We start from the raw sequence: 24,894 nt of genomic DNA, 5'->3' as shown, positions 1-24,894 counted from the left end.
TACACTCACAATGACTAAAATGTCACAGTGTTTTTTATAAGGGATCTTAGATTCTTTCTTTACAACTTCCCTCAGGTTTTTGTCTTTTGGTTATTGTTTGCTATTTCTTGATTTTATCATGCCTGAACTACTATATTAGTTTCCAAATAGATGTCTTTTTCTTTAGTCTGTCCTATAAACTGTTGCCAAATTAATTTTCCTAGAACACAGCTCTTTATCCATGGGACACTTCTGCTGCAAATATTTTTGACAGGGCAGACCTTGAGTATCCTGCCCATGGTTTCAAGGCCTCCTTATATAGTTTGAGTCCAGCCAACTTTCTCTTCTTTTTTACTCCTCCACTGAACTCTGTTTTCTGATCAAGTAACTTCCACTTTCCTGGCAACATTTCCAATTCTAGGTCTTTTCACATAAAATGTTTCCATCTGGGATGCAAACTTTCTCCCAATTTCCATTTATGTGAATTCTTCATTTCCTTCAGCCTTTGCCTATTGGCCCTTTTCTAAGCCTCATACTAGGAATAATTTTTCTGTTCTCAGAATTCTACATTCTCCACCACAGTCTATACTTGTAATTCCTGATATTGAAGTTGGTCTTTCATGTCTTATCTTTGCATTATGTTGTAAATTTTTTTCCTGCTCCCTTAAGTTTGCAGAGTGGACAGGGTGTGTATAACACACTGATGATACCCATTAGTAAATATCTACTGAATAAGACTATTGAATGAATGAACAATCAATCAAGATACATACTAGAATAATGTTAATAACTAAGAAATACAGAGATGCCTCCTGAGTCATTTGGCTGCTGGCAAGCTGATGTGGCCAAGTGTCTAGGCACTTAAAAAGGAGGATAAGAACTTGGAAAATGTTCCAGTTTCCAGCAATGCTGTTAATTTCTGAACCAATCAAAATGTTATTAAGTTATAGAGACAAATAAGACTTGAAAGGGTAAGATGTTTGTCAGCTACTGTCTGAGCCGAGTAAAAGGGAGTCCCAATGGCAGACTGGAACTGGCATAGCCTAATAAGGTGACAAAACCAATTCATTGTGTGCATGTGCATGTGTGTGTATGTGTGTGGTTTGATTTTGCTACATTTCAGTGAAAAGTTAAGATTTGAGCAGAATAATCTGATTTATGATAATGTGCCCTCAATCTGTGTCCAAGTGGGCTGCATAATGAACTCAGCAATTTCCTCCTCCTTCCATATAAAGGTAATTTCTAGTATGATGAAGGAATTAATGTAGATGAGGGGTTTTGAGAACTAAGTATAATCAAGTTTTATGCAAGGAATTCATCTCAAGGCCAAAGCGATTAAAATCGTGACTGTAGTCATTCACAATAACCACGTACAATCTTAGATTTCTGAGTAGAATGAGCAGAAAGATGCCCTCATTCTTCAACCTCCAAACTCTCTGTCCTCAGCAGACTGTAACCAACATCTTTGATTGTAAAAAACTATATATCCCCTTGGCTTTAATGCTTAAAATGTGAAACCATCGATCTGGATAAATTTGAATTCTAACTTTCACCAGCTGCATGAATTTAGGCAAAATTGTAAATTTCCCTGGGCCTTGAGTTAACTCACAAGTAATGGGAATAATTAATAACACTTACTTCATGCAGGTCGGCAGGATTAGCAGGAAGGGTGCCTGGCATAGTAACCAAATTGCAAGTGCTCAAAAATAAATCTTTCTTCCTTCCCAGCCACTCATATAAACAAGGAAATTCAAAGAGGTAGATGAAATATCACAGTTCTAGCAAAACTATGAATTTGTATTCTACTTTTTCTCTTAGAAAATACAAGATATGTATAATTTAATCTTTATGTTTTTTTAAGATTGGGGGACAAAGTGCACTTATCAACTAAAAGAGCTTAATGATTCTGAGTGCTAAGCTGATTGACGTACATACTGCTGTCAATATTTAAAATATGTTTTATAAAAAATAAATAAAAATGTTTTGTAAATTAATTGAACATGTTTACTCTAAAACTTCTGAGTGTCTTTAAGGCTTTACTAAATACTGTATTTGGCCACTGTTGCCAGTGATAAGAGTAATGATAATCAAGTAATCAGATAGTTTTAAAGCAGTTTTTCTTTTTTTTTTTTTTTCCAACGTTTATTTATTTTTGGGACAGAGAGAGACAGAGCATGAACGGGGGAGGGGCAGAGAGAGAGGGAGACACAGAATCGGAAACAGGCTCCAGGCTCTGAGCCATCAGCCCAGAGCCTGACCCGGGGCTCGAACTCACGGAGCGCGAGATCGTGACCTGGCTGAAGTCGGACGCTTAACCGACTGCGCCACCCAGGCGCCCCAAAGCAGTTTTTCTTAAAAATATTTTTTATTTTTAATTTTTCTTAACATGTATTTATTATTGAGAGATACAGATAGAGCATGAGCATGGGAGGGGCAGAGAGAGGGGGAGACATAGAATCTGAAGCAGGTACCAGGCTCCGAGCTGTCAGCACAGAGCCTGATGTGGGGCTTGAATTCACAAACCGTGAGATCATGACCTGAGCCAAAGTCGGATGCTTAACTCACTGAGCCACCCAGGTGCCCCTCTTATAAATGTTTTTAAAAGTGGCATAGGGGATAATTATTTCAGTTAAATAACCATAATAGATAAGTTTAAGTTAACATATATTCATATTACATAGAAATCATAAAAATTAAAAATGACCCTAAATGCCACTGCTCAGAAAAACTAACTATGAGACATACATTGGTTATAAATTTTAAAGAGCACAGAAAAGCATAACGTGGAAAAGATACCTCCATCCATCCTCCTTATTCCAAAGTTCCTTATCCCCAAAGTAACAGTTATTCTTACTTGTTTGTCTGGAATGTATTTCAGAAAGAGGTGGATTTATTTATTGATACAATTCTCTTCTTTTCTTTTTAAAAAAATTGTTTTAATGCTTTTATTTATTTTTGAGACAGAGAGAGACAGAGCACGAGCAGGGGAGGGACAGAGAGCGAGGGAGACACAGAATCCGAAGCAGGCTCCAGGCTCTGAGCTGTAAGCATAGAGCCCGATGCAGGGCTCAGACCCACGGAGTGTGAGATCATGACCTGAGCCAAAGTCAGACACTTAATGGACGGAGCCACCCAGGCGACTCTGATATAATTCTTTTCTATTTCACAAAAGATATACTGAATATTCTTTCAATCCTAGTGGCAAACATGATCCATGCACAGTGTTTCAATTTCACAGATTTTTAAACCTACAAAAGCATGTCATGTCAGAAAGCGTAGATGTTACTTAGATTTAGAGAGGTAGAAAGGGAAGATTAGGAAGTCAGTTACTTAGCAGGAAACCACACTTGCCTTCCCAAACCACTGATTTTCCTCTGCCCTCGGGTAAAACTAGTTGTTATTTCTGAGAACCAGAGAAAAACCAGTACCACTACTTTGTCATTCATTTTAAGGACTGAAGACCATCCTTAATAGAAAAAAAACGACCCTTCACAAGAATGTGTTTTTCCTTGGGACGCCTGGGTGGCTCAGTTGGATGGGCATCTGACTTCGGCTCAGGTCATGATCTCGCAGTTCCCGGGTTCGAGCCCCGCGTGGGGCTCTGTGCTGACAGCTCAGAGCCTGGAGCCCGTTTGGGATTCTGTGTCTCCTTCTCTCTCTGCCCCTCCCTGTTCATGCTCTGTCTCTTTCTCAGAAACAAATAAACATTAAAAAATTTTAAAAAAAGGAATCTATGTTTCCTTTACAGTTAACACAATTTGAAATACATTACAGCAAATTATTTTCATTCACGCAATCTTTTACTGATTTTTCCAAGCAGAGTTAAAATATATCTCCATGAAGAGGCTCTCATTTCCCTCCTTTTGTATACACTCTTTAGTGTGCTCAGGATATTCACCAAAACTCCTGTGGCATTTACCACACTCTGCCCAATATGGCTTGGCCTGTGTGTGTTCAAATAGCATTTTCCAGTGGTTCCATGTGGACAATGCAGTTACTAAACAACTGGAGACTCCATATTAATCTCTGTTACTCAATTTTGATTGTGAACTTCCAGATGATTTCATGACAGACATTGCAAGTAGCTGTTTTCTTGATATTTATTGGTTGACTTAAACTACACTGAGACTGCAAGTAGCAACTATCAAGCAATGATCTTTCAAGGGAAAGAGTTAACAAATAATAGTCAGTAGTTATGTTATCTTACTGAGACCTTAAATTCTACTAAAACCCCTTCATGGTACTGCTCCCTGTCTGGCTCCTTTGTCCTCAGTTTCCCTCATCCTTACTTCCTCTGTCCTACCTTTTTCCTCTTTTTTAAGGTTTATTTATTTATTTAATTTTGTAATGCTTCTTCATTTTGAAAGAGACAACATGTGTGCATGAGTGAATGGGGGAGAGGCAGAGAGGAAGGGAGAGAATCTCAAGCAGACTCTGTGCTGTCAGCATGAAGCCCGACTCAGGGCTTGATCTCAAGAACTGTGGGATCATGACCTGAGCAGAAATTGAGTTGGACCTTACCCGACTGAACCACCCAGGTGCCCCTATTTATTTATTTTTGAGAGCCAGAGACAGCCAGAGAGCTAGCATGAGAAGAGGAGGGGCAGAGAGAGAGAGAGAGAGACAGAGAATCCCAAGCAAGCTCCATGTTGTCAGCTCAGAGCCTGATGTAGGCCTCGAACTCATGAACCGCGAGATTATGACCTGAGTTGAAATCAAGAGTTGGATGCTTAACTGTCTTGCCCTTTTCCTCTTTATTCAATGATATGTTTCTTATGTCATTCTCATTTCTCCTGTTTTTCTTTGGTCCTTTCTCATCTCCATTTTTCTCCCCTTACAAGGTCACACACACACACACACACACACACACACACACACAGGCACACACATACATGCACGCACAGTTTTATATATTTGATCTTTTCTTACCGGGATGAGGATGTAGGTTCAGTAATTTGTCTTTGCACACGTGCATGTTTAATTAAATGTTCTTTTAAAGCATTTTGGACTTCTGCTGGGATATCAGGGGAAGTGTGGCTGATTTTTATAGCAGGCTCAACAGCTTTTAGAGCTGGCTTTTCATTTTCTTGAACTTCTTTTTTCTCTTCGGTCTCAAAGACTTCAGTAGGAGCACTTGAAATGCTCTGTGGAAGGGTACTGACGTTGGAAGTCACAGGTTTGCTTTTCCAACAAGGCCAGCACAACTTCCAGAAGACAAAAAGTGAGACAACCAACAAGGCCAGGCCACAGAAGCTGACAACCACTGCTAACAAGCTGACCGAAATATCTGGAAAAAAATCACAATGTAAAGAAATATTAATCCACTGATAGTGTACATAAAAGAGCAGAAACAGTGAGATAATTTACATTATGGTTATTATCAACAGATTTCTTTTTTAGAGTTTCAAAATTTACTTTTAAGTTAGGGAGGAAAGATTAATAATTAAGCCTGGAAATTCTCAAAGGAGATATATGAAAAATCCCAATTGTGTATAGAAAAGGCATGATATATGCACATTATTTCAAAAAAACAGTACAAGGGGTCCAAGAGTTTGCAAAATGAAAGGTGGCAACTTATAACCTGCCATGAAGTTATGAAACTTAAGAAACTCAGAAAATGCACACAATAAGAAGGCTTCTGTTTGTTTCATCTTTTATCTAAAGATGTAAACTTCTCACTTTCTAAGCAGGGAATCATATCAAATATTTGTATAAACCACTTTCTGTAGTCTAAATAAGAATAATATGTTACTAACAGAGAAGAGGTACACTGGTAGTTATATTTTTAACCTCCCTAGGTCCTTTATGATAACTTTGCATGTTCCTACTTTCTAACGTCCCAAATTAATGATGTAAGTATCTCTAAAATATCCTTATTTCAAAATAACCACAAAATTAATATATGCTCATTATGTAAAATGATCCAAAGAAATATAGTAAAAAAAAAAAAAAAGTAAGATTGAGTAAATAAATGAATGAGAGAAAAGAAACAAATCTCCTGTGCAGAAGAATTCCAAGCAATATACGTAGATACTCTGTTCTAAAGAAGGTGAACCACAGCTCCCACTCCTCAAGTGTGGACATAGTGCACATACTGCACATAGTGACTTCCTTCCAGAGAAGACAGTATGGAAAGGGGTAAAAAAGGGTAACTATAGTTGGAGAGACCTCACCAGGTGATCAAGGTGACTATTGACAATAATGAATCATGTTGATAGTACACACCCTTAATATGATGTGATGAAAATGGCACTCTACCTTTGTGGTCTTCTTTCCCAAACCCATAACCCAAGACTAATCATTAGAAATCTGTAAGACAAATTCCAGTAGGAGGGCATTCTACAAAATATCTTACCAGCCAAGGTTGTCAAATAAAAAGTCTGAAAAACTATCATAGCCAAGAGGAGATTATGGAGACAATGACAACCAAATGTAATATGGTATCCTAGATGGAGTCCTGAGATAGGAAAAGGATATTAGGTAAAAACTAAGGAAATGTGAATAAAGTATGGACTTTAAGTAACGGTGTATCAATACTGCTTCATTAATTACAACAAATAACCCATATTAATGTAAAATATTAATAACAGGAGAAACCTGTTCTGTACCTACTTCCATTTTCACCTTCCTAAGATAACCAATATTGGCAATCTGGTGTTACAGCACCCTTAAAAACTAAACAGATTTCCTGTAAAGGGAAATTTGTCTAGATGTAAATAATCTTGTCATTTTCTTTTACAACTTTGCTTAGCCTCAATATAAATATGAATCCAATTTCTTTTGTTTAAAATAAAAATGTTAGGAATATGTTATAGGCTGAATTGTGTCTGTCCCTTAATCCTTTCCATTTTCTTATGTTGAAATCCTCACCCCCTAGTGCCTAAGAATGTGACTGTATTTGTAGATAGGGCCTTTAAATTAGTCATAAAGGCAAAATTAGGTCATTATGAATAGGCACTATTCCAGTGTGACTGGTGTCCTTGTAAGAAGAGGAGATTAGGACAAAGGTGCTCACAGAGGAAAGACCATGTGAAAACACAGGGAGAAGGTGGCCACCTATAAGCCAAGGGGAGAGGCCTCGGAAAAAAAAAAATCAACCCTCCTGATACCTTCCTTGATCTCAGACATCAAGTTTTCACAACTGTGAGGAAATAAGTTTCTATTGTTTAACCTACCAGTCTGTGGTACTTTGCTATGAAAGGCCTAAAAAACTAATAAAGAATAAATCTAATTTCCTTTAACCACTACTGGAAATTCAAGATTTCCTTCCCCTCCCTAGAAGCAACCACTGATCCCAGTTTGGGGTGTATCTGTCCAGCCCAAGCACTAATAAAGACACTTCTTAAAAACCCATACAAAACTTTTTTAAAAAACCTTAAATGGCTTACTGCATATTTATTTCTTCAATTTGCTTTACTTTTTAATTCAATGATCCTTGGGGTCTAACTTCATCTCACATAGCGTTCCATAATACTTCCCCATGATGGATGTTATGGGATAGATTATACCCAGTGTTTTGCTATTACCACATAGCTATAATGAGCACCTTTGCCCTTTCTTCTTGTACATATTTGTGAGTGTTTCTCTAAGGTAAATGTCTAGAAATAGAATTGCAAGGTCATAGGTTATGCACATATTTAATTTTATTAGCTATTTCCAAAAGAATCCCAGAGTGTCTATAACAAAAACATCCAGGGGCGCCTGGGTGGTGCAGTCGGTTAAGCGTCCGACTTCAGCCAGGTCATGATCTCGCGGTCCGTGAGTTCAAGCCCCGCGTCGGGCTCTGGGCTGATGGCTCAGAGCCTGGAGCCTGTTTCCGATTCTGTGTCTCCCTCTCTCTCTGCCCCTCGCCCGTTCATGCTCTGTCTCTCTCTGTCCCCAAAATAAATAAACGTTGAAAAAAAATTAAAAAAAAAAAAACATCCTAAGAGTATACTAGTTCCTGTAATCTCAGAGAAAAGCTGTTATACTTTAATTTTCACTGATATGATGGGAAAATGATACCTTGTTTTAATTTACATTTTCCTGATTAGTAAGATAAAATGGTTCTGTTGAAACTCCCAATTTGTAGCTAATGGAAATCTATTCAGAAATTGAAATAATTCCAAATTTTTAATGCTACCTAATTATAAGATAAAAATTAATTTGACATACTGTGATACATAGATATTAATATTTTCCTTCATTTTCTACTTGCTTATTAAAGCAACCATTAAATATATTTCCCATTTATATTCAATTGGTGAAGAATGTGTGATCATATTTTATATTGTAATTTACTTATTAATTTGTTCATTAGCCCCGTAACTTGAGGAAAAAAAGAAAAACACATCAATATACTTCCTACTTTTTTTTAATGTTTATTTTTGAGAGAGAGAGAGAAAACATGTGCATGTGCACAAGTGGGGGAAGGGCAGAAGGAGAGAGGGAGACACAGAATCCAAAGCAGGGTCCGGGCTCTGAGCTGTCAGCACAGAGCCTGATGACATGGAGCCCAAACCCATGAACTGATCATTACCTGAGCCAGTCAGATGCTTAACCGACTGAGCCACCCAGGTGCCCCTTGCTTCCTAATTATTTTAAATGGAGGCATAAATACTACAATTATGGATTCATAATATTTATGTATTTTCAGCTCCACTTACGTTATATTTTTCTGGGTATTTTAACGCAGTTAACTTCTTCAACTCAGCTGGAGCCAAAAGCCAAGATATAAGGAAACCGCAGGACAATGTGAGGTAGAAGAAAGGATGGAGTTCGTTTTCAGTCCATAACTGAAAATGCCTCCCTTCTTACTTATAGGCATTAGAAAACTTTTACTCACCCACAAAAATGTGATGACATTCTTTTATGCCATTTTTCCTACATGCTAGGTTTTGGCATTCATGAGGTTATTCTCATTTTAGGAAGAAGTCCTGTGGAAATCTCTGACCCTAATTCCATTTTCCCTACTACTGACAATTTTCTTTCTAAAATCAGTATCTGGTTCTACCATTTAGGGGCCCATAAACTATTTCAGCCAAACTAAATTACTTGTGAAAGTGAAAAATTGTGTTACCAATAATGCTTGGGTAGCAGGAGGAAACCGAGTCATGTCCTGGCAACTGAGACGTATGGTCACCTTACCTCTCTTAGCCTAACATTCTTCTATATCACCTCTTAGCCATCTGGGACAAATCCAAACTTTGTAAGGCATTCCACAGCACCTTTGTGATTTGACCCCTGGGAACTCGTCAGCTTTATTCTTCTGTCACTTTCCTACCTGTACTCCTTCCCCTGACCACTCATTACTCTCTCATGATTTTGTTCAGGCTGTTGCATGTAGTTCCACTGCATTTATCTTCCTCCATTTGGCTTCCTGGCAGATTTGTATTCAACAATCAGATCCAAATAGTACCTTTTTGACACTCTCTTACCCAAAACTCCTGGGACACAATGTGTTTCAAAAATTATTATTTTCTTTTGAATATTAGAAAGGCAATATAGTACACATTATGTGGGATAACACTGAGTAACCAAACACATCGATACATCTAAAATGAAATGTATGAATTAGTCACACTGAGTGGGATCACTGAAGATTATAAGTAGCTTAATGCCAATTCAGATAGGATGTTGACACCAAAATGCTACAATTTACAAAATAATTGTCAGTTTTCGGGATTTTGAGGTTTTGTGATTGTGGATAAGAGATTGCACATCTGTACTTATTTTGCTTCTCCAAATGTTCCCATCCTACACATAAACTCATTCCTTGATCCTTCAGAGCAGAAATCAAGTTTATTCACCTATTGTAGTGTCTGGTATTTATCAAATGGTCAAAAAATGTTTATGGAGCTATTGAATCCACATTTTGGGAATTACCTGAAAAAGAACTTAAAAGGCTGTAGGTTTTGAGGTGGCTAGATGATTAAAAACTGAGTGATTTAGAAGGAATATGCAGAAATCCTTCTACCAGGAAGATAATATAATATAGCTTGTACCCTGGTACAGTTTAGATCTGGGTTCAAATGTCAGCTCCACCACAGGGACTTTGGGCAAGTTGTTTAGGTTTTAAGAGTCTCGTAAAAATAGAAGTATTTATATTTATTTCATAGGATGTTGTGAGGTTTAAATAAAGGTATATAAAGTATATAAAGGTATATAAAGTTAATTTGGATAGTAAGTGCAGTGATGGTTTGCTGTCATTATCAACTCTTTATTTTTCTTTAAACAAGAGTACTGAGGAGAAAAGAGGCATAGTTATGGATTGAGTATAGACTGAATGGTGATTCACAGATTAGTAACAAGAGGAGAGACTCATCTGATGACAACTGGTACTGAAAGGAGTGAATTTGTTTAAAATGAACACCAGCATTTCTAAGTAAATATTAATGTTTCAGGAAGCTAACAAGTAACATTCCATTTTCCTGTCCATATGTGCTCAAAACAACTGAGAGGCAAACACATGTTCAAACAGGCAGCAATTAAAATACAGGCAGCTATCAGCTTAGGTCTGTCAGAAAGTGGACTTGCTAATATGCCACCTTGAATTGAATTAGACTTGACCATACAGTCACAAGCCTGGCTGCACCACCACTGGTATTCCCCATGAGGACTGGACCCCATAAAATTTACTACATGGAGGAGTAGAGAATATTTGTTTCCTGAGTATATGAAGCTCATACATCAAAGAAGGGGGAAACTGATAAGTCATTTCTCAGAGATGAGGGTGGGCCAAGATTCCTATCTTGCAGCTCCTTTCATTCAAAAACAGGGGCGCCTGGGTGGCGCAGTCGGTTAAGCGTCCGACTTCAGCCAGGTCACGATCTCGCGGTCCGTGAGTTCGAGCCCCGTGTCGGGCTCTGGGCTGACAGCTCAGAGCCTGGAGCCTGTTTCGGATTCTGTGTCTCCCTCTCTCTCTGCCCCTCCCCCCGTTCATGCTCTTTCTCTCTCTGTCCCAAAAATAAATAAATGTTGAAAAAAAAATTAAAAAAAAAAACAAAAAAATAAAAACATACAGCAAAGGGAAAAAGAGATTTCCTTCTTCTCAACAGCAAAAAGTGAAAGAAGTTGGGATAATTAGAATTTTATCCTGAAACAATGAAACTAAATTTATAAAAATAAGCTTATTGTATTTTATATATTTTTGCATTGCTTGCTATTGTAATTATGGCTAACCAGTAAAGGTATTAAAAACAAAATGAACTGTTTAATACTTAGGTCTTTATGACATAAATTTTTTCAACAAAATTTGTTTAGCAAAATAAAAGTATCTGACTATCAAAAGAGTAAGGAAGAATCTGGGAGAATTTATAAAGTCATCAAAATGTTTTAAATGATTTTTTTTATGACTGTGACTCACATTTAACCATGGTATGAAAAATGTTATGAGTCTGGACTTAGTTCAAAGAAAAATAAGTAACCTCAGAAACATTTTTAAAGGTATTGAAATGGTCAGAAATGCATTTCAGAAATAACACTCTGGCTAAGGAGAAGATAAGAGTGGAGGTCAGACTAGAAGAAGAGAAACTAGTTAACATATGATAATAGTCATTCATTGAAGGATTATAGTGGTTCTGAATGAGGGCTGCTGAAATGAGGAGAAATGCAGATTCAGGAGATAACTGGAAGTTAAAGTTCCAGTGAAGGAGTGTGAAGACTGAAGGATAAAAATGTGAGTTAGTGGGAGACAAACAGGATGATGAAGTAAGGAAGACCATGCCTTCAGCTTTGGTCATACTAAGTTTGAAGTACTTGTGCTCATGCAAGTAGAAATTTTGAGGAAGTTATTGGTAATGCCTGACTGCAACTAAAGATGAAATTGAAGGACTTCCTTTAATAGTGGAATCTGAATCCATGAAAGAGAAGACAAAATTTGATAGAAACCTGAGTACATCCATATTTAAAGAAAAAAGACTTAAAGGAACAAAGAGCCTGTGTGCATAGAAACCTGAGAAAGTACGAAAAAACAAACTCAGGTCAATGTGTTTTCATATATATATTTGAGAGAGAAGGAGCGAGCAAGAGAAAGCATAAGAAGGGGGGAGGGACAAAGGGACAGAAAATCTTAAGCAGGCTCTAGGCTCAGCAAGGAGCCTGACTGGGGGCACCATCTTACAACTGTCAGATCTTGACTTGAGCCAAAATCAAGAGTCAGACACTTAACTGACTCAGCTACCAAGACATCCCTGGAGGAGAATATCCTAAGAAGTAATCAACATAAAAACGTTAAAGTAAGTTCAATTAGAATAAGTAACTATTAACATTAACAAGTAGGTTTTAGTGAATTCAATGAGATTAGTGAAGGAGAGGCTATATTAAGTACATTAATGTGGTTAAATAAATGAATAGGAGTGAGGAAGTGGATTCTATGAGAGTAGACCATTCCTTCAGGAAACTGGATGTTGGAAAGGAGGAAAGAGAAAGGAGGAAAGAGTAGCACGTGGAGGTGACGGAGGTGTTTTATTAGGATGTGCAATACTCAAGCATGTTTTAAAACTTAAGGGAAGGAATCAGCAGACAAGAAGACATAGAAAGTTAAGCAAATGAATAATTAAATGAAGTCCCATAAATGGTGAAAATGGATGGATGGCGTCTGAAGCAAAGATGAAAGGATTGCCTCACTTTTTCCTTTACAAGTAAAAGAGGATGGTTCTGCAATCAGGGAAGTTTTTAGGTCTTGGGTAGAAAGTCAAGTGAATTCTTATTTATAAGTAGTATTTTCTCTCCAAAGTAGGAGTTGGGGTCAACTGCCAGTTACTTTGGGATATTTGGGAATAGCTTGGATTATTTAGATATAGCGGGGGGAAGTTTGAAAATAGGAATTGTAGAGAACAGGAGAAAATTGAATAGGAAAACACAGGATTTCCGTTCAGAATTGAGGGTTCTTTTGAAATTGGATACTAGCTTGCCTGGTTTTAAAACCTCTTAAATAGTTGATTGCTCTGGTGTAGGGATAGAGAAGCAGATGAATTTATTCATGAATGAGGTCTCCCTTCCCCACAGCACTGGAAGATGTAATATATTTCAAAGGAGAAAGTGATTGCAATGATGAAATGATGCATCATTAAGTATGGTGCCATATCTATTGACAGAGAATTCACAGAGAAGTAGAAAGGTGAAAGGACCGGAGTTTCCAAGTGAGAAAGGTTAAGGCATAGGAACTTGTGGTTGGGGACTGGGGAGGTTAGGTAGAGAAAAGAACACTGGAGGAAAAAGGTCAGCCATGGGGAGGCCAGGGTGATGAATATAAATGGCTTTGCTTGCCTTCTCTGCAGGGCCTTTGAAGTTACCCTTGCAATAGGCAAACTTGATGAGTAGACCCTATCTCAAATTTTCAATGTCTCTGAATAGTTAAAAAGAATCCATTATATGACATTCATCTTATTATATTTTGGGAAGATTAAGAGTTAATTAAATTTACAGATATTAGATTAGGTGCCCAGATAATCAGGTTTAAAATTGCTCAAACTCTGGCTTGATTACATAAATATGCATAACCATTGCTTTACCACTGTCTACTTATCTGTCGAGATGTCTTTGACTCACTTTTGGTATAAAGATTTTATTCTTTCACTGTGCCTTAATAATTCAAAATAAAGTGACCCAGTTCTGAAAAACTGAAAAAACACAACTCTCATAAGAGAAGAGTAAGCCATGGGGCACCTGGGTGGCTCAGTTTGTTAAGCGTCCGACTTCGGCTCAGGTCATGATCTCACAGTTTGTGAGTTTGAGCCCCGTGTCGGGCTCTGTGCTGATAGCTTGGAGCCTGGAGCCTGCTTCGGATTCTGTGTCTCCCTCTCTCTCTGCCCCTCCCCTGATCATGCTCTCTCATAAATAAATAAATGTTAAAGGAAAAAAAAAAAAAGAGAGAGAGAAGAGTAAGCCAAAAAATGCTAATTCCTCAGAAACTTTTGTAAAGCAGAACTTTGCTAAAGTCTATGTAACCAGACCATAACATTTGCATGGTCCTATTCACTGAGGCTTGTAAAAAGTGTTAGATCTAATTGTCTACTACCTACACAGATGGATATGATCACACAGAAAAGCACAGACCAATTGGTGTGCTCTCCATTCCCATCACCACTGCGTTAATTGATATTCTTATCTGTGGTTTCTGTATCATTTTTTTAAATTTTAAAGTTCTAGTTCTTTAATTTTCAAAATGTACAAAAATATGATTTCTTGTAATTAATCAAAACTTATAATTTAGTTCATTGATATTTCAAGCCTTTTGTTCTTTGGTTTCTTCCCATTATTGCCTGAACATAGACCATATTTATGGCATCATTCCATAGAGAAAGAAGGGGAATAAAACCCAAATCAGCAACTCTTTTTTTTTTTTTATTTGAGAGAGAGAGAAAGCATGAGTAGAGGAGGAACAGAGTGGGGGGTGGGGGGGGGAGAGAGAATGAATCCCAAGCAGGCTCCACACAGCACAGAGCCCAATCCAGGGCTCGAACCCATGAACCATGAGACCATGACCTGAGCTGAAGTCGGATGCTTAACTGACTAAGCCACCCACGTGCCCCAAATCAACATTACTCAAAGAAAGCTGAGGGAAACTGTTTCTAAGATAAAAATTTGGAATTATCTTTGAAGTTAACCTATTTATCCTATTCAGATGATGTTGTGGTTGACCCTTAAACAATGAGGGGGTTAGAGGCACCAAGTCCCACACAGTTGAAAACTGCCATATTAAGTTTTGACTCCCCTAAAACTATTGATAGCCTACTGTTGACCAGAAGCCTTGCCAATAACATAAACACTTGATTAACATATATTTTATGTTATATACTGTATTCTTACAATAAAGTTAGAAAAAATAAAATGTTCTTAAGTAAATTATAAAAAAGAGAAAATACATTTAGAGTACTGTACTAGAAAAAATCTGCATATAAGTAGATCCACACAGTTGGATCCTGTGTCGTTCAAGGGTCAACTCTAATATTATAATAGGGCATAATTCTGATTTCTGTAACAAGAGGCTAAACTAGCAGTGACTTAAACAAGGTAGAAGAAGTTTATTTCTCTCTCATGTAATTAACTATTCCAGCATAAGCAGGCCAGGGCATACACATCAGGTTCAAGGTGTCTAGAGTCCTAATTTTTTTTTTTTATATTTGTGCTTTGCTATTCAAAGGTTTTTGCCTTCTCCTTAATGTCCAAGATGGCAAGCTACCATGCCCATGTTCCAGGCAGTTAGGTGGTAGAATACCATGGGGAAAGGGAAGGTGAGAGTCTGTCCTTTAATTCTAAGGGCACAGCCTGGAAGTAGTACACATCACTGCCACTAACATTCTGATGGTCAGATGTAGTCATGTGGCTGCAGCAAACCAGAAAGAAAGCTGAGAAAAGTTGTCATTTATAAATAAAAAAAAATAAGTTATTTTAATGCTGCTACATATCTAAATAAAAATAAAGGATTCTGATACTGTGAAATAAAAGGGGGGAAATGAATACTTGGAAATAACTAGCAGTCTCTTTTTCATCTATATATCCAATACATAATCAATCAACATATTATCCTTGCAACAATGCCTCTTATAATTTCCATTTTAACAGTACTGATTTGCCTTTTTCTTGAATTTCAATAAATGATAAAAACTTTGTATTAATACTATATTGAGTTGATTATAATATGCATATTTTAAAACATTTATTTTCTGAAATCTGAATATATTTTAGTATCAATGGCTTATTACAATCACTAATAGCCAGGAAGTATGTCATAATTTTCTCTGTGTATGTGCAAAACAAAGACATCAATATAAAAAGCCATAGAATGAGTCCAAGTGGCTTAAAAAACAACAACAACCAAAAAAAAAAACCAAAACAGTGGAGAAAACAGTAAAGCCTAGCACTAAACCTTACAAGACAAACTTTTGGGGGATAGGTGGAGAAGGCAGTGAGTCAGTGAGTTTGCCAACATTGCTAACATTGCACATAACTGTACAGGTAGCTTAGAGCACACCACCAAATGGCCTTTATATCTTTTATGAATTCTTTTAAGGAAAAAAATGTACCATTACCACTCTTGACAGCACTCTTGATGGCACAGAGCCTAATAATGAGTGGAAAAACAATGGTGTCACCAATTCTGAAATCAAAAAGCCATTCAGAAGAATCATGGTCAACTTTAAACTTATTTTAACCCATTTATGTCTTTTAGTTTACTTTTTATGTTTGTACAAGAGTGATATGTGATTTCAACAATTTATGTCTGTTTTAAAAGAAGTCTCTACATAAGTGTGAAATAAAAACTCTGTGATAACAAAGTATCAAGTTATAATTTATTTAGTGACATTTCTTTTTCTTTTTGGTACCATATAAAATAATGGTGCATCTTATAATCAATAGCATCTTAGATTCAATCAAACATGGTATTCAATATGATATAAAAGTATCCTAACTTATAAAAAAATCTTTACACATGTTCATAATTGAGTAAATAATTTATAATCTGTGATTATCTATTAATTCTACATTTACAATAACTTGAACTATGTACAGCATTTAATTAATGGTACAAGTACATTTTATTTTTTTAAGTTTATTTATTTATTTTGAAAGAGAGAGGGCACAGGTGTGCACATGCACCCAGTGGGGGAGAGGCAGAGAGAGAGGATCCCAAACAGGCTCTGCCCTACCAGTGCAACCCCTGATGGAGGAATCATGGTTCGTGAGATCATGACCTGAGCTGAAATCAAGGGTGAGACACTTTACTGACTGAGCCACCCAGGCTGCCTAGTACGAGTACATTTTATGTCTGGCACAGTGGCTTTTACCTAAGTGTTCAATAAATATTTGTTGAATAAAAGCATAATGCTAAAACCACCTCTCAGATATAGTAACAACTCATATTGTAACATGTTAGAAATGATAATAAGTTTAATATTGTTTTATCCATTATTCCTATAAATCTATGACTATTGAAACAGAATTAAGGGAATAATAAAGACTGTAAACTATAGTCCTCACTGTTTGATTAAAATAATTCTGCAGTATGAACAAATTGACATTTACAAGGTTTTTTAAATTGACTGTAATGTTCTCTATTCCATAACAGAATGTTAAATAGCAGATCGTAACACACTTCAGGATCCACCCGGATGAAAAAAAGGTAGTATCAGTCCCTCCCACCTTCATCATTCTACCCTTCTAGCTCTGAGGCATCACAGAACAATTTTATGATTTTAGGTATACATATACAGTATTTGTGTGTGTGTGTGTGTGTGTGTGTATACATATGTATATGTATATGTATATACATATGTATATATACATATATACATATATGTATATTTATATCATATGTATGTACATATATGTATGTATATATATACAGCTTTATTTTCAGACAGTCTACCTAAGTCATGATGATGTCAGCTTTTACAGTTTCAGTAGTCATTTAGGATATTTAAAATGATAAAGAAAGGGGTACCTGGGTGGCTCAGTCAGTTGAGTGTCCGACTGCAGCCTAGGTCATGATCTCACCAGTCCGGAGTCCGAGCTCCGTGGTGGGCTCTGTGCTGACAGCTCAGAGGCTGGGGCCTGTTTCAGATACCGGGTCTCCCTCTTCCTCTCCGCCCCTCCCCCATTTGCACTCTGTCTCTCTTTCTCTCTCTCTCTCAAAAATAAACATTAAAAAATAAAATAAAATAAGGAAAAAGAAAACTATTATACAATAACAAGAAGCCATTGCTTCAGTCAGGGACTGTTTCTAAACGTGGCCAGTGCTGGATATTCCACCAACAGAGAAAATCAGCATTGTACAAATTAGAAATAAACAACATAATTTATTGAGCTTTAATAATAACACTTCCTATTAGGAGGCCTAGTTTTCTTTGATATTATAGCACTGAATTTTAATAATGACATATATAGACGGTTGACTACTAAACTTACATACCCAAAAAATGGTAGGAAAATAAAGCAAAAATTGATTGTAATGTATTATTTTTCTAATTACAAAGTAACAAAAATAATTTAACCAGAAATTTAATATCTGTTTTCATTATAGGCTTATTTATGGACATACAGAAGGAGCTATATTTATAATTATATGCATTCAAAGTTGTGCATTTCAAACACACTAAAATCTTTTACATGATTTTACTGTTCAAATGAATCAATTATATTTAGCTAAGCATTCATGAATTAACACTCATGTACACTTAATTATATGCATGCATGTACTCAAGTAAGAAAAATAAAGAATGTTGTGTCTTACGCTTGTATGACAGTATATCTAACAAAAGGAAATTTTGGAATTTGGGTCATAATTACACACTGAGAAATCTTAATACATCTCTAATTATAGCCAACGGTATAATGATAGTTAAGAGCCTATTTTTTACAAACATTTGTTCCAGTGCCCTGTGGCACCAAGGATGCCCCTAGGAAATCTTTCTATGCTTACTTTTTGTGGAACCTAAGGAACCCTGGGTTTTTATCCTTGCTGCTTCATTAACTAGCTTGATTTGAGGGGAAGTTGCTAACTTTCCCTGCCTTCGTTTTCAACACTGCAAAATAATGACTTCTAGTTCTAACTGGTATGACTAATAGGCATTTGAAAAAAGATGATTATCTTCCCCATGCTAGTTTCTACTTAAGCAAACAGGCTTTCTTTTACTATTATAAATTGATATTTTAAGTAGATATTCTCACTTTTCTAGAACTTGCATAAACTTAATACATTTATTACACAACACTTACAAATTTGGCCACTGGATCATAGCTCTACCTGAACACACTCTGTGGGAAGTCAACAGATACCCATATGATGTTCAGTTGCTTTTGTGTGAGTATTTTGCTCGTATTCTAGGTTTCAAATACCTCAAATGCTCTAATTTCTGCATTATCATAAACAAAATACGATTTCTTATAATCAAAACTCATAATTTAGTTCATTGATATTTCAAGCCTTTGTTCTGTGGCTTCTTGAGGATGAATTTATTAATTCATTCATTCTTTCATTAATCCAACAAATATTTATTGAGACTAAGAGGAGCCATAGGTTTTTCTAGGCACTGAGAATAAGACAGTAGACAAACCACTGCTCTCAAAGAGCTATGTTCTACTGATTTAATGTATACATCAGGAAGAACACAATTGTATTTTCAAAATATAGATAATTTTAATTGGCATTAGAGATTCCAATAAACATTTGTGATAATGTTTATCTTCTGCCAGAATCTTGTAAAAAAATCTTGTAAATGAATGTAGATGTATCCAAATAATGACTAATTTTTTCCATAAAACAAAATGATTAAGTTTTAAAGACAATGGGATTTGAATGAAATGGACAGCTATAGATCTTATATATAAAATCATTCTTGTAAGGATCTGATTTCAGAGATTCACAGCTCATATAAAGAGGAAATATAAGGGTGCCTAGGTGGCTCAGGTGGTTAAGCATCTGACTCTTGATTTTAGCTCAGGTCATGATCTCATGGTTGGTGAGTTTGAGCCCTACATTGGGCTCTGTGCTGGTGGCGCTGAACCTGCTTGGGATTTTCTCTCCCTCTCTCTCTCTGCCTCTCCCTGCCTCTCTCTCTCTCAAAATAAATAAACTTAATTTTTTTTTTAAAAAGAAGAAATATAGATCTTAATTTGTCTCAAGAAGAAAAAAGATTAAAGCAAAACAAATCCTGTCAATATTGTCAAAATACTGATATCTCAGAATTAAGAAAAGTAGGTGTTTGCGGACACTGGCTTGGCCTTTGAAAGCAGTTGTTCATTTCCCTTTGGAGCAAATGATACCAAGCATAGTATGTATTGATGATCATGTAAAAATGAGACTTTCTTGATTGGAGTGGCATTCTTCATTGGAGTGACAATGTGGAAGAAGGAAAAAAATCCTTTCTTACATCCTTCTTCATATATGGGTGTATCTGAATTTATTATGGTTCAATTACTCTGTCTCATATTTACAAGTTTTGAGGAAAAATTTCCACTATATTTCTAAATTGTAACTCTTTATACAATCATTAGAATGTGTAAAACTCAGTGTGTAGTTGTACCAGAATTATAGATTAAGTAATCATTTGCTTTGTGTCTGTAGAGAAAAACCTACGAAACACCCTTACTCATTTTAAGCCCTTATCATAGACTTAAAATGCCTCAATCTCAGAGAATCACAGTGTAATTTTAAAAATCTTACTTAGCAATCTCCTTTATTAGTCAAGTAACTTCAAAGAAATTCTTTGCCATATACCTACTGATCCCTACATCTACAAAATTCAGGAATACACATAGAAATTGAGAAAGAAATTGTTTAAACTTTTATTTTAGAATTTTTAGTCCCAAATTAAAAGTATTAAAATGCAAAATCAAAACAATGAATTAAATGTTTATTGAAAATATTTAAATTAAGGTTAGGTCTATACAATTGTGATGTGACTATGTGCTTCAGGGGGTTTGATTAGCTATGGTTTATGAGGTCTGCCTTTTAAGCAACATACTTTCCTAAAACCTCATAAGCATTTGGATATGGGGCAGCAATTAAAGACTGACCAGAAATGAACCCAAATGCAGTTCCAAAACTATTATGTGTATTAGTCATGGTATATCTGAAAAATAACATTTTTGGCTGATATATTGTTTTGTATGTTCCCTAAGTATTAAATCATATTGTGCATGAAGATGAATTTACTTGGTGACATGTCTATTGGGGGTGGGGGTGGGGGTCAGAGGTAAAGAGAGGGCAAACATTTGATTCTCTAAAAATTACACATGATGAACTTTCCAGTGTGCTAGTAATGCTGACATCAATAATGTCTCTAATAAACTATTTCAAAAAAGTAAATTAATTGGTGTTGGCAGATGCAGTCTAATTCTTTTTTTTTTTTTAATTTTTTTTTCAACGTTTTTTATTTATTTTTGGGACAGAGAGAGAGCATGAACAGGGGAGGGGCAGAGAGAGAGGGAGACACAGAATTGGAAACAGGCTCCAAGCTCTGAGCCATCAGCCCAGAGCCTGACGCGGGGCTCGAACTCACGGACCGCGAGATCGTGACCTGGCTGAAGTCGGACGCTTAACCGACTGCGCCACCCAGGCGCCCCATGCAGTCTAATTCTTCACAAATCTTATGAAAATATGGGATTAGTCAACTTGATTGGTAGATCCTTAATGCCAATAACACTGCTGATGCTTCTGCTACTGCTGTTACAGTAAAGAGGATGGTGGAGCCCGCTCTTTATTGGCACTTAAAACACTGGTAGGAGAATATATTATTTATATGTGTGATTCATAAGTTCTTTAATGTAGAATGACTTTAATTGGGATTACCAGAATTTCTCCCCCTCTACTCCTATGGGAAGGAATCTAAAAATATACACAATCTGGAAGCCTGTAATTGTCACTTCACCCTTTGAATAACTGACACCATATGAGCAGTGCTGATTAACATTCAAAGTAAATAACCACTGTGCCAGTCAATGTAGATGCCCTCCTACCAATAATGTGTTTCCTATTCAACAAACAGTGAGTAGAAGGGTCACCTACTGGAAGTGTTTTTATTTAGAGACCTAGAATAAAGGGCACAGGTGCTAAGTTATAAGAAAATCGACTATAAAGAATAATGTGAAGCTGAGTGGCTAATATAAAGATTCAGTAGGTAATATTTGAATCCATTTTGCAGATATCTATTGGTATTGGGAGTTTATTTGTGGATTAAAGTATTTCATTTCTAATTGTACAGATTTACAAATGGAAAATGTAAAGTAATCTTGTGCATCTTTAGATCTCATACAACCTTACAGAATGTCTTCTTTAGTGGTAGCCACTCAAAATATATTCATATATTAAATCAAATACTCCATCTGAATAGCATATATTTTCTCTTTACAGAAGAAAAATATCCATGAAATTGTTTTAGACTCATTTTTCCCCAATTTTTCTTTCCAAGGGAAAGGCCAAAAGGAATAGGAACTACGACTACCTCTTGTGGGTTTAGGACACGCTCAACACCCTTTCTGCAATTCATATACTGTGTTTTACCTTAAATTTTTATGGTTGTATATTTAGAAAGATTTATAAGCTAGTAATTGGTTTCCGACTGCACAGTTTTCCTCATTACCAGCCAATCTGAGAACCAGGAGACCACTTCTTGGTGTATGATCACAAACAGATGATCACAGCATCAACCGTTAAATGACCAAATTACAGGTATTTAAATTTAAATACTTTAATTTCTTCTTGGAGTCTTATCTTTAGAGAGTCGATCGCTAAAGATGTTTCAGAAGAGTTTATCCAATATCAACACAGAGGACTTTTAAGGTCACACTATTTTGGGTATTTATCTCATGCTTAGCAACCATACACGTGACACACATATACACTGTGTTCACCCAGTTCCTTCCACTAACAGTTGTTTGATACACTCGTTGGAATTCAACACCTACTGAATAAGTGAAAAAAGACTGTTTTATTTGTATATGCACAAAACGTCTAAGTGTCCAGCATGGGGACAGCACCAATCATGTACCCTTCCGCTCCAGGGTTCAAGTAGCAGCATCTCTTAGGTTCTGCCAACCGCAGACAGAAAAGAAGCCTCTCTTGGTTCCGGTTGCCACGATCAGAGAATTTGAAAACCCTGCAGATAGTCCATTTAAATACTGGTAGGGAAAAGCTAAACCACATCTATTCCCACCTCCCCTTCCTCTCCCTTTTCTTTGGTGGTGGTGGTGGCTGGGAGAGATTCACTCAGTGCGCCCTCCTGGCCCCCTTCCCCAGCCCGCAGAGCTGTGGGCAGTCGCGCTCCGCTTGAGTTCAGCGGTCCAGCTCTCACCTGTTGCCCTGGCTGCCCTCAAGCCACGAAGCCCCGCCACGAGGACAAAAATGACAGAAAGCAAAGGGGAAGAAACAAGACCTACAGAAGAGATGGCGATCTTCCAGCCCGTTGCCGAAAATCCCGAAAGCAGTGCTTGTTGGTCGCCCAAAGCCACAAGTGACCGTCACAAGGGACTCTCGAAATCACGCGGCCCGCAACTCTGGAGTCCCTCTCGCTCGTGTGAACGGACAACAGGCTACACTAACCAAGCACTGCGCAGGTGGTTAAAACCGTTTCCCCAGGAGTGACCAAACACTAGTTCTGATACGGTTCCCCTCAACCCTCCGAGAAAAACCTGTCACCTGAGGCTTCTTTCCACTTCCAGATTTCTGACGGTCGGTGTCCTTCTCCATCTCACCCCATTTCTTCCAAGTTTCGTGAAGGGAGAGGGAGGATGCCCGTGCGTTGGGGTGTGCATGACAGCATGTGTGTAGAAAGAATTTCTAATCTTTTCTCTTTCCTCCACTTTATATGTGACCCGAGCCTTGGTTGTCGCCTCAAAAAAGAATCCCTGTTTTGCCAACGCTGTCACGAAACCCTCCAAAATCACATTTAATAAGGGGTTCGGACACTGTCAAAGGCTCGACAGGTTGTAGCCGCGAGTTACACACACACCCCCTCCCCCGCCCCCGGAGCCTTTCCGCTCCCGGAGGCCAAGGCAACCCTATTTGCAAGGTGGTTTTTGCCCCTTCCCCAAGCTCGCGAGCCGCGACACGAGAGAGGGCAGCTGGGGTCCCGCCGGCGAGCGGCTCTCGCAGGCAGCGCTGGGTAACAGGCTGCGCGCCGCCGCCCTCGCTCGCCTCGCCTCGCCTCGCCACCCCGGAAGGGAGCCCGCAGGCGTGGGAGAGCGGCGGCGAGCGAGGGACGGCGCGGCGGGCTCGGAGCACGCCGGGGAGGTGGAAGAAGCCGGGCAGGCGGAGTCGAGCCGACAAAACCCGAAGAACCCACGCTCCAGGTGTCCGGGAGCTGAGCGGAAAGAGGAGCGAGGTAGGAAGGCGCGGCGTCCCACAGGCGCCCTGGCGCCGCGCGGGGTCCCGGCGGAGCGCGCGGACACGAGGGGGGCCCTCCCCGGTTACCTGTGCTGCTTCCGCCCTGGCTGCCCCTGTCCCGGGGGAAGATGCCCGAGCACTTTTCCCACTCCACCTGGCCCGCGAAGCACAGCTCGGTGACGATGTGCAGCGCCTTCTGGCACAGGCTGCTCACTCCGTCCTCCTTGTGGAAACTCATGGTTGGCCTCTTTTTCCCCAGTCGGCCGGCCGAATTTCCCCTTCCCGGTACCTCTGGGCTGGCCCCTCTGGCGCCCTAAGCCATCGCCCGCTCGTGGGGAAATGGGCGGGAGAGCGCGCTGCTCCCAGCGGCAACTCTTAGGAGCCGCAGGTTGGCCCCATGGCGCGAGAGGGGGGCGCAGGGGAAGGCGGAGAGGCTGGGGCTGGAAGCGCGCGAGGCGGCGGCGGTTAGGTTTGCGCCAAGTCTCCTGCGGTGGGAGCCAGCCAGACGCGGCGAGCTGGAGAGAGAGACCCGGCATGGAGTGCGGAGAGGAAGGGTAGGGGGTTGGGGAGACGTGAAAAAGCCAAAGCCCTCGACTCGCTAGAACTCCCCCCCGCCTCCTCCCAGCGCTTTAGTGTTTGGGCTGGTGGCTGGCGGCGGCGCGTCCAATCGCAGCCCGGCGCGGGCCGGCCGACCGGTTGAGGCACCCGCAGCGCCCCCTCCGCGCTCAGTCAGGGGCCCGAGGTGGCCTTGCAAGAGGCGCGACTCCTCGTCCCTGCCGGGACCCCAGCTTGGGCTGCAGGTGCACGATGCAGCGGGGCGGGGGATAGAGAAATCTTCGTTTTCTCCGTACTTTTTTCCCAGCCTTCGTCCGCCCCTCAGCTTCCTGTCTCTCCAACTTTACTGCATGTGTGTGGCTCTCCGTGGTCTGTCTAGTTTTACTTTTCTGAAAAGTCGTTACAACTGAAGATAAACGGAAAAAGTTAAATTTTAAAAATGAATAGGCGAATAATCAAGTCAGATGTCTACAGAGAAAGAGAAGTGTGCCTGGAAAGCACGTTTAAAATGATTTCTAACGATGATGGTTTAGAGACAAAATTTAATTCCAGAG

The 24,894-nt window shown here is 38.7% G+C and overlaps 1 protein-coding gene across 3 annotated transcripts in view; it reads right to left on the bottom strand.

The window, feature by feature from the left end:
* The window catches only part of SYT10 (synaptotagmin 10), a 66,790-nt gene extending 42,420 nt beyond the window's left edge, over positions 1-24,370 (bottom strand). The window contains exons 1-2 of one of the 3 annotated variants that reach the window (XR_005794480.1): positions 23,873-24,368; positions 4,909-5,266 (exon numbers count right to left, since the gene is read on the bottom strand). Coding sequence is in view for 2 of the 3 variants with exons in the window: in XM_040488449.1 (XP_040344383.1) it covers positions 4,909-5,266; positions 23,873-24,023 (509 nt within the window). In the remaining variant the exon portion in view is untranslated. Of the gene's footprint in view, positions 1-4,908; positions 5,267-23,872 lie in introns of all 3 variants that reach the window. The other 2 variants (XM_040488449.1, XM_040488448.1) reach the window with 2 other exon arrangements.
* Positions 24,371-24,894: the final 524 nt, after the last annotated feature.

The sequence above is a fragment of the Herpailurus yagouaroundi genome, unplaced genomic scaffold (genome assembly GCF_014898765.1).
Source record: "Herpailurus yagouaroundi ecotype Mexico unplaced genomic scaffold, PumYag 166, whole genome shotgun sequence".
In the NCBI taxonomy this organism is placed as follows: Eukaryota; Metazoa; Chordata; class Mammalia; order Carnivora; family Felidae; genus Herpailurus; species Herpailurus yagouaroundi.
Note: the sequence above shows the minus strand (reverse complement) of the source record. Positions and strands in the feature narration are given on the sequence as shown.